Here is a 13,798-nt window from a genome sequence, read left to right as displayed (position 1 = left end):
TAGTTTGTTACCCATAAGCTCAGCCATCACAACATGCACAATGTTTTCCAAAGCTTTATTGTGTCAGCAGTTAGACTCTGATAGGCCCATCTTCGTCCTCCCTGCTAATAGTTGAACCATTACCGTAAATAGGGAATTTAGTCACATGCTTTTCAGTTTTTACCGCCGGATACTAGATTTCATGGGCATCCACCCAATCAGCAAATATGGTGACTGAAGTGACCCTTCTCCCACTCTTCACACGGTCGTTGTCTCACTGGAAGTGACCCTTCTCCCACTCTTCACACGGTCGTTGTCTCACTGGAAGTGACCCTTCTCCCACTCTTCACACGGGTGGTTTTCTCACTGGAAGTGACCCTTCTTCCACTCTTCACACGGGTGGTTTTCTCACTGGAAGTGACCCTTCTCCCACTCTTCACACGGTCGTTGTCTCACTGGAAGTGACCCTTCTCCCACTCTTCACACGGGTGGTTTTCTCACTGGAAGTGACCCTTCTCCCACTCTTCACACGGTCGTTGTCTCACTGGAAGTGACCCTTCTCCCACCCTTCACACGGGTGGTTTTCTCACTGGAAGTGACCCTTCTCCCAACCTTCACACGGGTGGTTTTCTCACTGGAAGTGACCCTTCTCCCACTCTTCACACGGGTGGTTTTCTCACTGGAAGTGACCCTTCTCCCACTCTTCACACGGTCGTTTGTCTCACTGGAAGTGACCCTTCTCCCACTCTTCACACGGTCGTTGTCTCACTGGAAGTGACCCTTCTCCCACTCTTCACACGGGTGGTTTTCTCACTGGAAGTGACCCTTCTCCCACTCTTCACACGGGTGGTTTTCTCACTGGAAGTGACCCTTCTCCCACTCTTCACACGGGTCGGTTGTCTCACTGGAAGTGACCCTTCTCCCACTCTTCACACGGGTGGTTTTCTCACTGGAAGTGACCCTTCTCCCACTCTTCAAACGGGTGGTTTTCTCACTGGAAGTGACCCTTCTCCCACTCTTCACACGGGTGGTTTTCTCACTGGAAGTGACCCTTCTCCCACTCTTCACACGGGTGGTTTTCTCACTGGAAGTGACCCTTCTCCCACTCTTCACACGGTCGTTGTCTCACTGGAAGTGACCCTTCTCCCACTCTTCACACGGTCGTTGTCTCACTGGAAGTGACCCTTCTCCCACTCTTCACACGGGTGGTATTCTCACTGGAAGTGACCCTTCTCCCACTGGAGAAAGGGAAGGTGGCTTTTGGGACAACATTAGGGCATTAGGGCACCCACAACACAGTCTTTAACCCTGCCAGCCCCAACCGGCCTCCACAGACCACTCCAGTGTCATCAGTTCAGACAACACACTGGCACATTCCAGGCGGCAGTACACCAAATGTGAATCAGGACAAATGTAAGCCACCCCAATTCAACAGTCACATTATAGAAAAGTTATTTATTTCTGTAACAACAAAAAAACATTTGAAAATGAATGGACGCACTGTGTCATTAGTTGTAATCTAGCTGCAAAAGATCAAAGGCTTTTTTTGAATAGGAGTTCACATAAGACCTGTAGTTATTTAGATGTCAAGAGGACTGTATGTTGAGGCCAGTGTTGTCCTGGAAACCACCAACTGTTCTATATATTGTAACTGTTTTAGAGCACATCTGATTAATCAACCAGTCATAAAGCCAAACTGACAAGGTACATCAAATATGGCAGAGAAAATATTCTGCAATTGAATATTGGAGAATTAACAAATCTCATGAAAATTGAAATATAGTTATTTGAAGTTATGGCAAAATACATTTTTTAAATAACAATTGTTCCTTATTGAAAAAACAAAAACAAAGACACTAGTGTGGTGAAAGGGCTCCATCAAAAAGCCAAATAAAGATGTACATTGTTCTGTGTTGTCGATATAAAATACAAGAAAAGGCATACAAAAAAGATCCACAGGAAATTCTAACAAGAACACCAGCTCCAGTTGCAACCACAAACACCGGGTTAAAAACCCTCCCTTCGGCCACTGGAGGACATTATATAACTTGTATTTACCAACAGCCACATGCACAGTGCCTCAAATGGCTCCCTCTTCTCAGTGCAGTGCACATGTTGAACCACAGCCACTTAGTCCAAGCTAGTGCACTAAACAGGGAATAGAGTTCAGTTTGGGATTTCCCTGCAGTCTCTTACGACACAAAACGGACCTTTGTTCATATCAGTGCTTTGGATGAAGCACAATTAAAAACACCTTGATTAAATTATATTCTATGTGAGAGTCCTTGTTCAACATCACAAGACCCAGTTGAACCACAGCATGTGCCTCTAACGTGTTAACCCAGTCCCGATTTAGGACACCAAACTCCACCAGAGCCCCCCGCTGGTCCCTGGGCAAAACTCCACCAGAGCCCCCCAGACCACACTAGTCCCTGGGCAAAACTCCACCAGAGCCCCCCAGACCACGCTGGTCCCTGGGCAAAACTCCACCAGAGCCCCCCAGACCCCGCTGGTCCCTGGGCAAAACTCCACCAGAGCCCCCCAGACCACGCTGGTCCCTGGGCAAAACTCCACCAGAGCCCCCCAGACCCCGCTGGTCCCTGGACAAAATCCCACCAGAGCCCCCCAGATGCCGCTGGTCCCTGGGCAAAACTCCTCCAGAGCCCCCCGCTGGTCCCTGGGCAAAACTCCACCAGAGCCCCCCAGACCACGCGGGTCCCTGGGCAAAACCCCACCAGAGCTCCCCAGATGCCGCTGGTCCCTGGGCAAAACTCCACCAGAGCCCCCTGCTGGTCCCTGGGCAAAACTCCACCAGAGCCCCCCGCTGGTCCCTTGGCAAAAGTGCACTAAATAGGGAAAAGGGTGACATTTGTAGAAGCCAGAAGACATTCCTGCATCCTGCTTCATCAACATCTGGGCTAGGGCCCCCATATAATGATCCAGGGTCCCCATATAATGATCTAGGGTCCCCATTTGTGTAATACTAAGGCATTGTGCAAAGTGGACACAATGTTGTTAATCTAATTAAAAAGTATTGTGTGGAGATTTCATTTGAAACATTTCTTCAACTATTGGCTTTATGAGGCAACTAGTTCAGTAAGCTAACAGTGTATTAATAGGCCCTGCTTTACTAAGCACTTTGTTAAAGAAACATCTTAATGTTTTCGCACTGACAGATGATGAATAATTTTAATGCACACTTCTTTACATTGCACATTGCTTTTTCACTACTAAAATGTCCTTCTAATTCCACTACTGATGGACAAATAATCTCAATTCAGGCTGGTCAGTCGATTTACTGGTGTCATTGACACTATGTTCAGTGTTACCATTGTGGTCCCATTGTTTTAAAAAAAACTAATTTACACAAAATGTTTTTAAAATCCCAACCACCCAGAATTCTGGGATTCCCTCATACTTCCAAGAATCTCTTTACCAGGTTTTTTTATTTTTATTTGGGAAAGACCATGTTATATAGAAAGACCACATGTTTACAGCACTGGTTTGGACCAGGGATGACACCCTATTCCCTATATAATACACTACTGTTGATCGGCTTGTGGTGAAAAGCAAAAACAGACTAAGATCAGTCTTTCAGGGAAAACCTTCAGTCACAAGCATTCACAGAACACAAATGATACATGACACACTCAGGGCATCTACCATAGAATCCCGTCAGATCTTTTTACAAACAGGCTGACATAAAAATCTAATCTTAGCTATGTTAAAAATCTGGGTTAAAACCCAAGACAGTCTGGAGGTCTACACGAGCAGCAGAATTACAGACAGGCATGAAGGAAACAGGCAGCCAGAAAGGTATCAGGTCAAATTCCATTTCAGATCAAATGAAGTCATGAACGGCCCAAACAATAGAAAAACCACAATTAGAAAAAGAAAAAGTCCATATTATGTTGAAAAATCCCAAAAGTGCACTGAAACATAATCTAGTAGAAATCCTAATGTTATCGTCCTTTATACTCCAGCATGCTTTAACTTGAACTGTGGAGATTTTGTATAATTTCAGCTAGTTTTGCATTACGTCATCCAGTTTCTACATAATATGATTTGCAACATCATATATAATTAAATACAATGATTTGCAAATAGTATTTTATCAAAATTAAACTATGTTACAATGTTGTGCTTAAAATCATGGACTGAATCTTTAAGACAGACTTCCTGGTAAATCATGCATTGATGTCACTGAAAACATTTATGTGCACGATCACGGGATTTGTCTTTAGTGATTGTATTAAAATAAAAATCAATCATTCTACACGGACTAGATTCACCTGAATGGTGGTAGTTGAAACAGAGTTGACCCAAACCCGACTGAATCTGAAAACATTCCAGACCAGAAGTAGTGGCGAAGAACAGATGAATAATAGATGAATAAATTCTGACCACTGTTCTGGGCGAATAAAGGAACAAAATAAAAAAGGTGTTTGAACGGTTTTCACCGTCCACTTCCTTACTGGTTTTGACTGCAGGGTGGAGAGAAAACCAACTCCTCACAGGATCGATCTATATATCTAAAATATGTGTGTATTAATTAATATATTAATTAGAGTATATGCAATGTACAGATATAATACATAGTCTGGGTGAGAGCTGGAGGACAGAGGGGGAAAAAGAGGGTGGAGCAGGGTTTATTGGTGAGCTGGGTGGATACGAGGGCGGGGTGGATACGAGGGCGGGGTGGATACGAGGGCGGGGTGGATACGAGGGCGGGGTGGATACGAGGGCGGGTGGCCTTGATTGGTAACAAGTCGGTGGTGGGTTGGAATCTGGGGAGGGTGGGTGTTTCTGGGGAGGGTGGGTGTTTCTGGGGGTGTTTCTGGGGGTCTCAGTCTGTCCAGGGCTCAGAGTGTTGGTGACGGGTTCAGGAGGGGTCAGAGGGTCCTGGTGATCCCAGGGGAAGACTCCAGAGAGGAAATACTATACAGCCACCCTGGAAACGGCAAAAAGAGAGAGTTTAATGAAGGTTAAATCAACAACCGATCGGCCAAACACACACACACACACCCCAGACCACCAACACACACCCCAGACCACGAACACACACACACACCCCAGACCACGAACACACACACACACACCAGACCACCAACACACACACCAGACCACCAACACACACACACACACACCAGACCACCAACACACACACCAGACCACCACCAACACACACACCAGACCACCACCAACACACACACCAGACCACCACCAACACACACACCAGACCACCACCAACACACACACCAGACCACCACCAACACACACACCAGACCACCACCAACACACACACCAGACCACCACCAACACACACACCAGACCACCACCAACACACACACCAGACCACCACCAACACACACACCAGACCTCCAAAAACACACACACCAGACCTCCAAAAACACACACACCAGACCTCCAAAAACACACACACCAGATCTCCAAAAACACACACACCAGACCTCCAAAAACACACACACCAGACCTCCAAAAACACACACACACACACACACACACCAGACCTCCAACACACACACACACACACCAGACCTCCAACACACTCACCTGCAGGTCACATGGTCCTGCTGTACTGTATTCCGGACTTGGACGTGATGCCAGACCAGGGAAGGAGGCCTCGGAGCAGGGACTGGGCCTGGCGGTACAGCCTCTGGGGCAGGGAGCATGGACTCAGACTGGCCAGGGCTGAACCAATGTGCTGAATGTAGTCAGTACAGCAGAAGAGTTAAGGACCATACCATGACCAAGAAACAACAGGGGACATCGACGAGAAGGAGAAAAGAAAAAAGAGAGAGGACACAAAGGCTGAGAAGAAAGCAAAGAAAGAACAAACAAACAAACAAAGTCCCTGTCCTCCCCACAACTGTGCCGGCAGGATATAGGAGTGTCCAGGGCGGATGCCCCCCGTTGATGTAGAGGACGTAGGTGAATCCATCCTTCAGCACCCCTCGTATGGAGTAGTAGTATGGCAGGTAGTGGTGCTGTCTGAAGTCCCTGTAGAGATCCGCCCATCTGTTAACCCACCAACCGGGTGACAGAAACACACAGACAAACAGCCAGAGGTCCCTGATCTCCAGCTGGCCCCCCTACCTGTTGTGGTAGAAGTGTATAGCTGTTGTGTTGGTGGTGAGGACGTGGAGGTAGATGGCCTTGCAGTGATCCTGGGCCGTGGTGGAGATGTGTTCCTTCAGACTGTCCAGCAGCAAGGAGCCTGGGAGGGAAGGAGAAAGAAAAAACCTGTGTGTCTGTGAGTCCAAATGAGTGTGTATCTGTGTAGTGTCAGTGTGTCTTTGCAAATGTTTTTGTGTAGTGTCTGTATGTGTGTGTGTGTGTGAGAGTCTGTGTGTTGTGGGTGTGTGGGTGCGTGAGTCTGTGTTGTGGGTGTGTGTGTGTGAGAGTCTGTGAGTTGTGGGTGTGTGTGTGTGTGTGTGTGTGTGTGTGTGTGTGTGTGTGTGTGTGAGAGTCTGTGAGTTGTGGGTGTGTGTGTGAGAGTCTGTGTTGTGGGTGTGGGTGCGTGAGTCTGTGAGTTGTGGGTGTGTGTGTGTGAGAGTCTGTGAGTTGTGGGTGTGTGTGTGTGTGTGTGTGTGTGTGTGTGAGAGTCTGTGAGTTGTGGGTGTGTGTGTGAGAGTCTGTGTGTTGTGGGTGTGTGTGTGTGTGTGTGTGTGTGTGAGAGTCTGTGAGTTGTGGGTGAGTGTGTGAGAGTCTGTGTGTTGTGGGTGTGTGTGTTTGTGTGTGTGAGAGTCTGTGAGTTGTGGGTGTGTGTGTGAGAGTCTGTGAGTTGTGGGTGTGTGTGTGAGAGTCTGTGAGTTGTGGGTGTGTGTGTGTGAGTCTGTGTGTTGTGGGTGTGTGTGTGTGTGTGTGTGTGTGTGTGTGTGTGAGTCTGTGAGTTGTGGGTGTGTGTGTGAGAGTCTGTGAGTTGTGGATGTGTGTGTGTGAGAGTCTGTGAGTTGTGGATGTGTGTGTGTGAGAGTCTGTGAGTTGTGGATGTGTGTGTGTGAGAGTCTGTGAGTTGTGGATGTGTGTGTGTGAGAGTCTGTGTGTGTGTGTGTGTGTGAGAGTCTGTGAGTTGTGGGTGAGTCGGTGTGTTGTGGGTGTGTGTGAGTCTGTGTGGCCATACAGGTGTGTGAGTCTGTGTGTGTGTGAGTGTGTGTGTGTGAGTCTGTGTGTCCATACAGGTGTGTGTGTGTGTGTACCTATTCCATGTTTCCTGAACTCCTTGACGACCCCCAGGCTGAGGATGTAAGCCACCTGAGTGTCCACAGGAAAACTAGAGGCCAGGATGTCTCCATCCTGGTCAGAACGGGGAAGCAGTTATTAAAGGGGATGTTCACCCACTTAAAATCTGGCTTTTCACCATTTCTGTGCTTTTAGGGGATCCCGATTCATGTTACAGACAAAACTGCTTGTCATCTTGTTGTATAATAGAAAAAAACCTAAAAAGACATTGTATATTTCATTATTCTGTATTTCCCTGAACAGTTTTGACTCACATTGACATGGTGTTGTAGAAAATGTAATTATTATTATATCCTTATTTATTCATTACTCTGTGAGAAGGCCTCTGTACTCTGTAAGCTTGAAACAACTTGTCTCTCCCCATCAGCAACTCATGATGTCTCTGTCTGTGTTCAGAGGCAGTAATGAAGGGAATATCGGCTGAGTCATGATCCTAGTCTCCATCTATGTGTGGAAAACCACTAGAAGAAGTCTCCCTTTACTATCCATAATCAATACAGAAATCGGTGTTTACATGACACGGTTTATAACAACAACTAAAACATGCAAATATGGATTTACGGGACAATTAAATAAAATGTAAATAAAAATGAACAATAGTGGATAACAAATAAATATGTGTCCACCTTAGACATGTTGTAAACTTCTATTAAACTTTATATGTTTAACGGTTTTAAACGGTTTTTAACCATGTTAACATTTACAATAAGTTGTCAAAAACATGCCATATTCTTCTCCCCCTTCTCTCCTTGTCCTACTCCTCCTTGTCCTCCTCCTTACAGACAGAGGTGTTAAATAAGTCAAGGACGCCTGGCTACGGCACGATCTCTATGAACACAACCTCTATGAACACAACCTCTATGAACACAACCTCTATGAACACAACCTCTATGAACACAACCTCTATGAACACAACCTCTATGAACACAACCTCTATGAACACAACCTCTATGAACACAACCTCTATGAACACAACCTCTATGAACACAACCTCTATGAACACAACCTCTATGAACACAACCTCTATGAACACAACCTCTATGAACACAACCTCTATGAACACAACCTCTATGAACACAACCCGGGGGTTCCAGTTAAGTGTGTTCTAAAGGTCATCAGGGTGAGGCTGACAGGGTTGACAGGTCTTATGCATGCCGGTACCCTGTGTGTGTGTGTGTGTGTGTGTGTGTGTGTGTGTGCGCGTTTGTCCCCTCCTGCCCGTTCCCCCAAGTGTCCCTTATGATCCTGTGGTGTTTCCCACCTGGCAGTCATGAGTGGACCAATCAGTGGAAACCCCTCTTAATTGCACCACTTGTTCCTTTTTTCATTACCCAATCACATCACACATCCCTGGTTTAAAAACCCAGTCAGTTGGTTCTCCCAGAGACTCTATTGCTTTACCCCACATGGACACTGTTGAGATACACACCCTTTTGATAGACAGCTACTCATTCATACATCTCACTTTGTCCTGTTTCATGTGAGTATTGCTGGGGTGTTTTGTTTGGTGTTGTCTAGTCAATTGTTTGCTGTTTAGTCCCGGTTTAACCTGTATGCTTTTTTTAGCAAGTCACCCTTGGGCATACACAACCCATAGGAAAACTGTCTAAAAACACTAGTTAGAACTGAGTGGACCACCCACTGTAATTTTGTATTGGTTAGTAGTCAGCTAAGCGGTTCTTGAGGCAGGTAAGTTCAGCTAAGGGGTGTTTGGACTATATTATTTCATTCCTTGGATCCAGCTCAGCCCCTTTTCCCTACCCCCTTTACCGTGTGTTTATGATTAATGTTTTATGTTTGACTGTAGCTTTGGTTGTCTGTGTCGTTTGTTCCCACTGTCCATGTACACACCACCACTTTGCATGAGTTTTATGTTACGGGTCTCTGTACCATCCACCCTAGACTGCGAGAGCCACAGGGTTCGTAACCGCAGGGATGACGAGAATGACTGGGTTGAGGGCGGGGATGACTGGGTTGAGAGGGATGACTGGGTTGAGGGCGGGGATGACTGGGTTGAGGGCGGGGATGACTGGGTTGAGGGCGGGGATGACTGGGTTGAGGGCGGGGATGACTGGGTTGAGGGCGGGGATGACTGGGTTGAGAGGGATGACTGGGTTGAGGGCGGGGATGACTGGGTTGAGAGGGATGACTGGGTTGAGGGCGGGGATGACTGGGTGGATGGGGATGACTGGGTTGAGGGCGGGGATGACTGGGTTGAGAGGGATGACTGGGTTGAGGGCGGGGATGACTGGGTTGAGAGGGATGACTGGGTTGAGGGCGGGGATGACTGGGTTGAGAGGGATGACTGGGTTGAGGGCGGGGATGACTGGGTTGAGAGGGATGACTGGGTTGAGAGGGATGACTGGGTTGAGGGCGGGGATGACTGGGTTGAGGGCGGGGATGACTGGGTTGAGGGCGGGGATGACTGGGTTGAGGGCGGGGATGACTGGGTTGAGGGCGGGGATGACTGGGTTGAGAGGGATGACTGGGTTGAGAGGGATGACTGGGTTGACGGTCCCGGTGGGGATGACTGGGTTGATGGGGTTAACGGGGATGACTGGGTTGAGAGGGATGACTGGGTTGAGGGGGATGACTGAGTTGAGGGGGATGACTGAGTTGAGGGGGATGACTGGGTTGAGGGGGATGACTGAGTTGAGGGGGATGACTGGGTTGAGGGGGATGACTGGGTTGAGGGGGATGACTGGGTTGAGGGGGATGACTGGGTTGAGGGGGATGACTGGGTTGAGGGGCCCGGTGGGGATGACTGGGTTGAGGGGGATGACTGGGTTGAGGGGGATGACTGGGTTGAGGGGGATGACTGGGTTGAGGGGCCCGGTGGGGGTGACTGGGTTGAGGGGGATGACTGGGTTGAGGGGCCCGGTGGGGATGACTGGGTTGAGGGGGATGACTGGGTTGAGGGGGATGACTGGGTTGAGAGGGATGACTGGGTTGAGGGGCCCGGTGGGGATGACTGGGTTGAGGGGGATGACTGGGTTGAGAGGGATGACAGGGTTGAGGGGCCCGGTGGGGATGACTGGGTTGAGGGGGATGACTGGGTTGAGGGGCCCGGTGGGGATGACTGGGTTGAGGGGGATGACTGGGTTGAGGGGGATGACTGGGTTGAGAGGGATGACTGGGTTGAGGGGCCCGGTGGGGATGACAGGGTTGAGGGGCCCGGTGGGGATGACTGGGTTGAGGGGCCCGGTGGGGATGACTGGGTTGAGGGGCCCGGTGGGGATGACAGGGTTGAGGGGCCCGGTGGGGATGACTGGGTTGAGGGGGATGACAGGGTTGAGGGGCCCGGTGGGGATGACAGGGTTGAGGGGGATGACTGGGTTGAGGGGGATGACAGGGTTGAGGGGCCCGGTGGGGATGACAGGGTTGAGGGGCCCGGTGGGGATGACTGGGTTGAGGGGGATGACAGGGTTGAGGGGCCCGGTGGGGATGACAGGGTTGAGGGGCCCGGTGGGGATGACAGGGTTGAGGGGCCCGGTGGGGATGACAGGGTTGACGGTCTAATATGGCAAGTTTTTTTCCCCAGGAAAGTGTCATTTTCTCAATTTCTGATGTTCATTCTAATCTTTCATTTTTGTTATAAAATTCAGGGGAAAATATTTCCCGTACATCTGCTACAGTCTGAACATAGTGTTTTTTGAAGTTTTCTATCAGTCCAAGTGGTCAGCAAGTTTTCTAATGTGTCTGTCTGTTTAGGGCCAAATCACATTGCAGTTTGTTTAGATATTATGTGACCTTCCCATGGGTAACAATTTACTCACTGTCTCTCTCTGTCTGTTTTTGTCTGTGTCTCTCTGTCATTCTGTCTTTCTGTTTCTTTCTCTGCCTGTCAGTTGCTCTGTCTTTCTATCAAGTGTGAGTGTCAGTAAACAAAAAACTATGACGTTAGTACCTCTTTGTGTACTTTTGTCCTCCCCTTGATTTCGGCGACAATCATTCCCACAATGCCTCCTTTGAAGGTGGCGGCCAGGGAGAAGAACTTCTTGTTGGACGTGATGTCATCGTACCATGAGTCTGGGTACCTGCAAAGACCAGGTGAGAAATAGATTAAGTACCACAGCCTGGGCTACAGTGCAAACTGTACAGCTGGCTAACATGTTGCTAGGAGCTCCATGGGCCCCAGTTTAGTATCACTAAACACTGAGCAATCCTGCAATCCTATTGGTCCATGGCTGAGTACTCACTCAATTGGGAACCAGTCACCACAGAGCACCTTGACGCTGTCTATGTCATCGTGGCAGAGCAGGCGGAGATGGACGTCGCTGAGCGCAGTGGGGGGGACCACGTCGGTCATTCACGCCTAGTGCCCACGGGGGAGAGATGCAGTCATTCACTACTGTAGCTACACCGTCACAGCGGCCATGGAAATGTGTCTTCTGGACTCTATTCAGCCGTTATGTTATCCAAGACACTGAACAAGTCTGTGTCCAGTTGCAGGTGGTGCAATTTCTTTTTGTAGAAAAATATCTGAAATGTTTAAATTGGGTCATTATACAGTAAAATGTTTAAATAGAAGTATTATCATATGTAGAATTTCCCAGCATGTTAACAGGAACTACATGTCACTGTGTAAAAGCCCTAAACAATGGCACCAAAACATAGATCTTTATCCATGCAAGGCATTTCTCACTCTGCTCAAAACACGGACATAGATGTGTGATTTCTTTTTTGCACCAGCTGCAACAAGACACAGACAAATTAGCAGAAACTTGATTCTACAAATCATCACTGAAGACTGTATTGCCAACAACAGATATTAGTGGAAGAATCTGTCAGACATACATACACTCAGCTGGATGGAAGCAGCAACTTAGCAAAACTTTACCAGGCTTATTTATATAATTTAAAACAAGTTGGCTTGTTTATGAACTGCCAGCTGAACTGTCCTTGGTCCTGAAATTTAGAGCTGGTCAGCACTGTGTCCCAAATGGTACCAGACTTGTATCTTACTGTAGGGCTCTGCCCTGGAAGGGAGTAGTCCAACTAGCTCAGAACGTTTCTGTGGCTTTGGACAAAATTGTCTCCACGTTATGGCTTATAGAATACCAAACGAAAAGGTATCTTTCACCAACGTTGGAATTACATTTCAGTATAACGTCCCTCACAAAACGTTTTCAAATTAGACATTTTGAACGCAGTCAAAGAAAGGATAAAAAGGCATAAAGCGTCTGTAGCAACTGTATTTTATGTATCCGTCTTGCTGTATTAAAAGAACAACAATCAGTTTGCTAGCCAAGTCCTCCGCCCAAAATAATGACAAATAAGGTCTTAAGGTCCCAGGAAAACAAACTGACATGTTTGTTGTCTGGTTGACATAGTTACAGTTGTAAATTAATCTAAACAAGTACTATACGAGCAAATTCCTTCCCCCATTTAGATACCTTGCAGCTACTACACCTGTAATAAAACATCATAGTTCGCTTCTTGCTTCAAGTTTGGTTGTATCTAAACAAGAAAGCTAGCAACTCAGCTTGCATTATAGAAACCATTTCTAGAGAAGTTAGCTGACGTAACTAGCCAGTACCGACCTACTTAGCTAGGATTCAAGGCAAAATAACTGACCGACACACGGCTCTGTTTGCTAAAAAAAAGTTATTAGCCACAAAGGGCTACAATTACAAGCTAGCAAAGGTCTCTTACAAGCCAACCGACAAGCTAACCGTGCTAACTTTCTAGCTAGCGCGACTATTTTGTAACCTACCTTGTTTGTGCGCTCGAGCAAGAGGAACGGGCAAGGATAAACTCCCTGGGTTTAGTTTGGAGTGTTTTCTACAGTGGAAACACCATGATGACACACAAAATTGCTCTCTAATCAGGAAACCACTGACACGAGTCTCCCACCAATACATTAGCTGGCTAGCTTTGCTAATTTGACAACTAACCTAGTCTGCTTCTTCCTGTATGTCATTCTGACTCGGTCTGAGAGCCTTGTGCGGAAATGTAGTTCTCTCGATATGTTTTTGTAGTTTCTTTTCCACCAAGCAAAAATACAAGATTTTTAATGTCGTATGCTTCATTTCCGTGTTTCCAATTTGGTCTGTGTCTTAATCATTAAGTGGATCTTATACATGGATTATAAAAAGTGTAAAAGTGTATCATGAAACTGTCTGAATGGACCAGTTTAGCTAGTGTCTTTGACTATGTGGCAGTCCTGGGTTTAGCCTAAAATAACATTGGACTTCAGACTAGTGATGTGCAGTTCGCGAACGATTAGTTTGTTTTGAATAAATCTTTTTAGTGACTCCGGGCTCACGAGTACTTTTTCTAATGACTCGTTCAATTGTATCGTCCATTCGAACGTTTGACAAGGGATTTTTAACAACAAGATCACTTGCTTCTTACCCGGTCCTCCAGCTCAGTTCTCCGGTCAACTTCTATGTGCATTCGCAGAGAAAAGATCAAGGCGCGAACATCATAAAGACATGTTTATAACTGATAATTTAATGCAGAATATAACAATTTATACAGTTCATTGATTAGGGGAGACCAGGGACAAGTGTAACATGGGACGGAATTGTAATACCTTCAATTCCTACAATCA

At 47.1% G+C, this 13,798-nt stretch overlaps 1 protein-coding gene across 2 annotated transcripts; it reads right to left on the bottom strand.

The window, feature by feature from the left end:
* Nucleotides 1-1,409: 1,409 nt before the first annotated feature.
* On the bottom strand, nt 1,410-13,180 carry nat15 (N-acetyltransferase 15 (GCN5-related, putative)). Of its 2 annotated transcripts, none has more exons than XM_029123089.2 (8): nt 12,959-13,180; nt 11,442-11,724; nt 11,150-11,279; nt 7,200-7,296; nt 6,097-6,217; nt 5,887-6,000; nt 5,554-5,717; nt 1,410-4,930 (listed from the first exon to the last, which is right to left on the bottom strand). In XM_029123089.2, the coding sequence occupies exons 2-7, from the start codon at nt 11,549-11,551 to the stop codon at nt 5,561-5,563; spliced, it is 729 nt and encodes a 242-aa protein (XP_028978922.1). In that variant the 5' UTR covers nt 11,552-11,724; nt 12,959-13,180; the 3' UTR covers nt 1,410-4,930; nt 5,554-5,560. The 2 variants fall into 2 exon arrangements, with proteins under 2 accessions (XP_028978922.1, XP_028978921.1); XM_029123088.2 differs by having other exon boundaries at nt 11,442-11,557.
* Between the last annotated feature and the right edge of the window lie 618 nt (nt 13,181-13,798).

This window comes from Esox lucius, chromosome 11, assembly GCF_011004845.1.
Source record: "Esox lucius isolate fEsoLuc1 chromosome 11, fEsoLuc1.pri, whole genome shotgun sequence".
Taxonomy (NCBI): domain Eukaryota; kingdom Metazoa; phylum Chordata; class Actinopteri; order Esociformes; family Esocidae; genus Esox; species Esox lucius.
The sequence above is the reverse complement of the archived record's forward strand: the minus strand, read 5'-3'. Positions and strand labels throughout refer to the sequence as shown.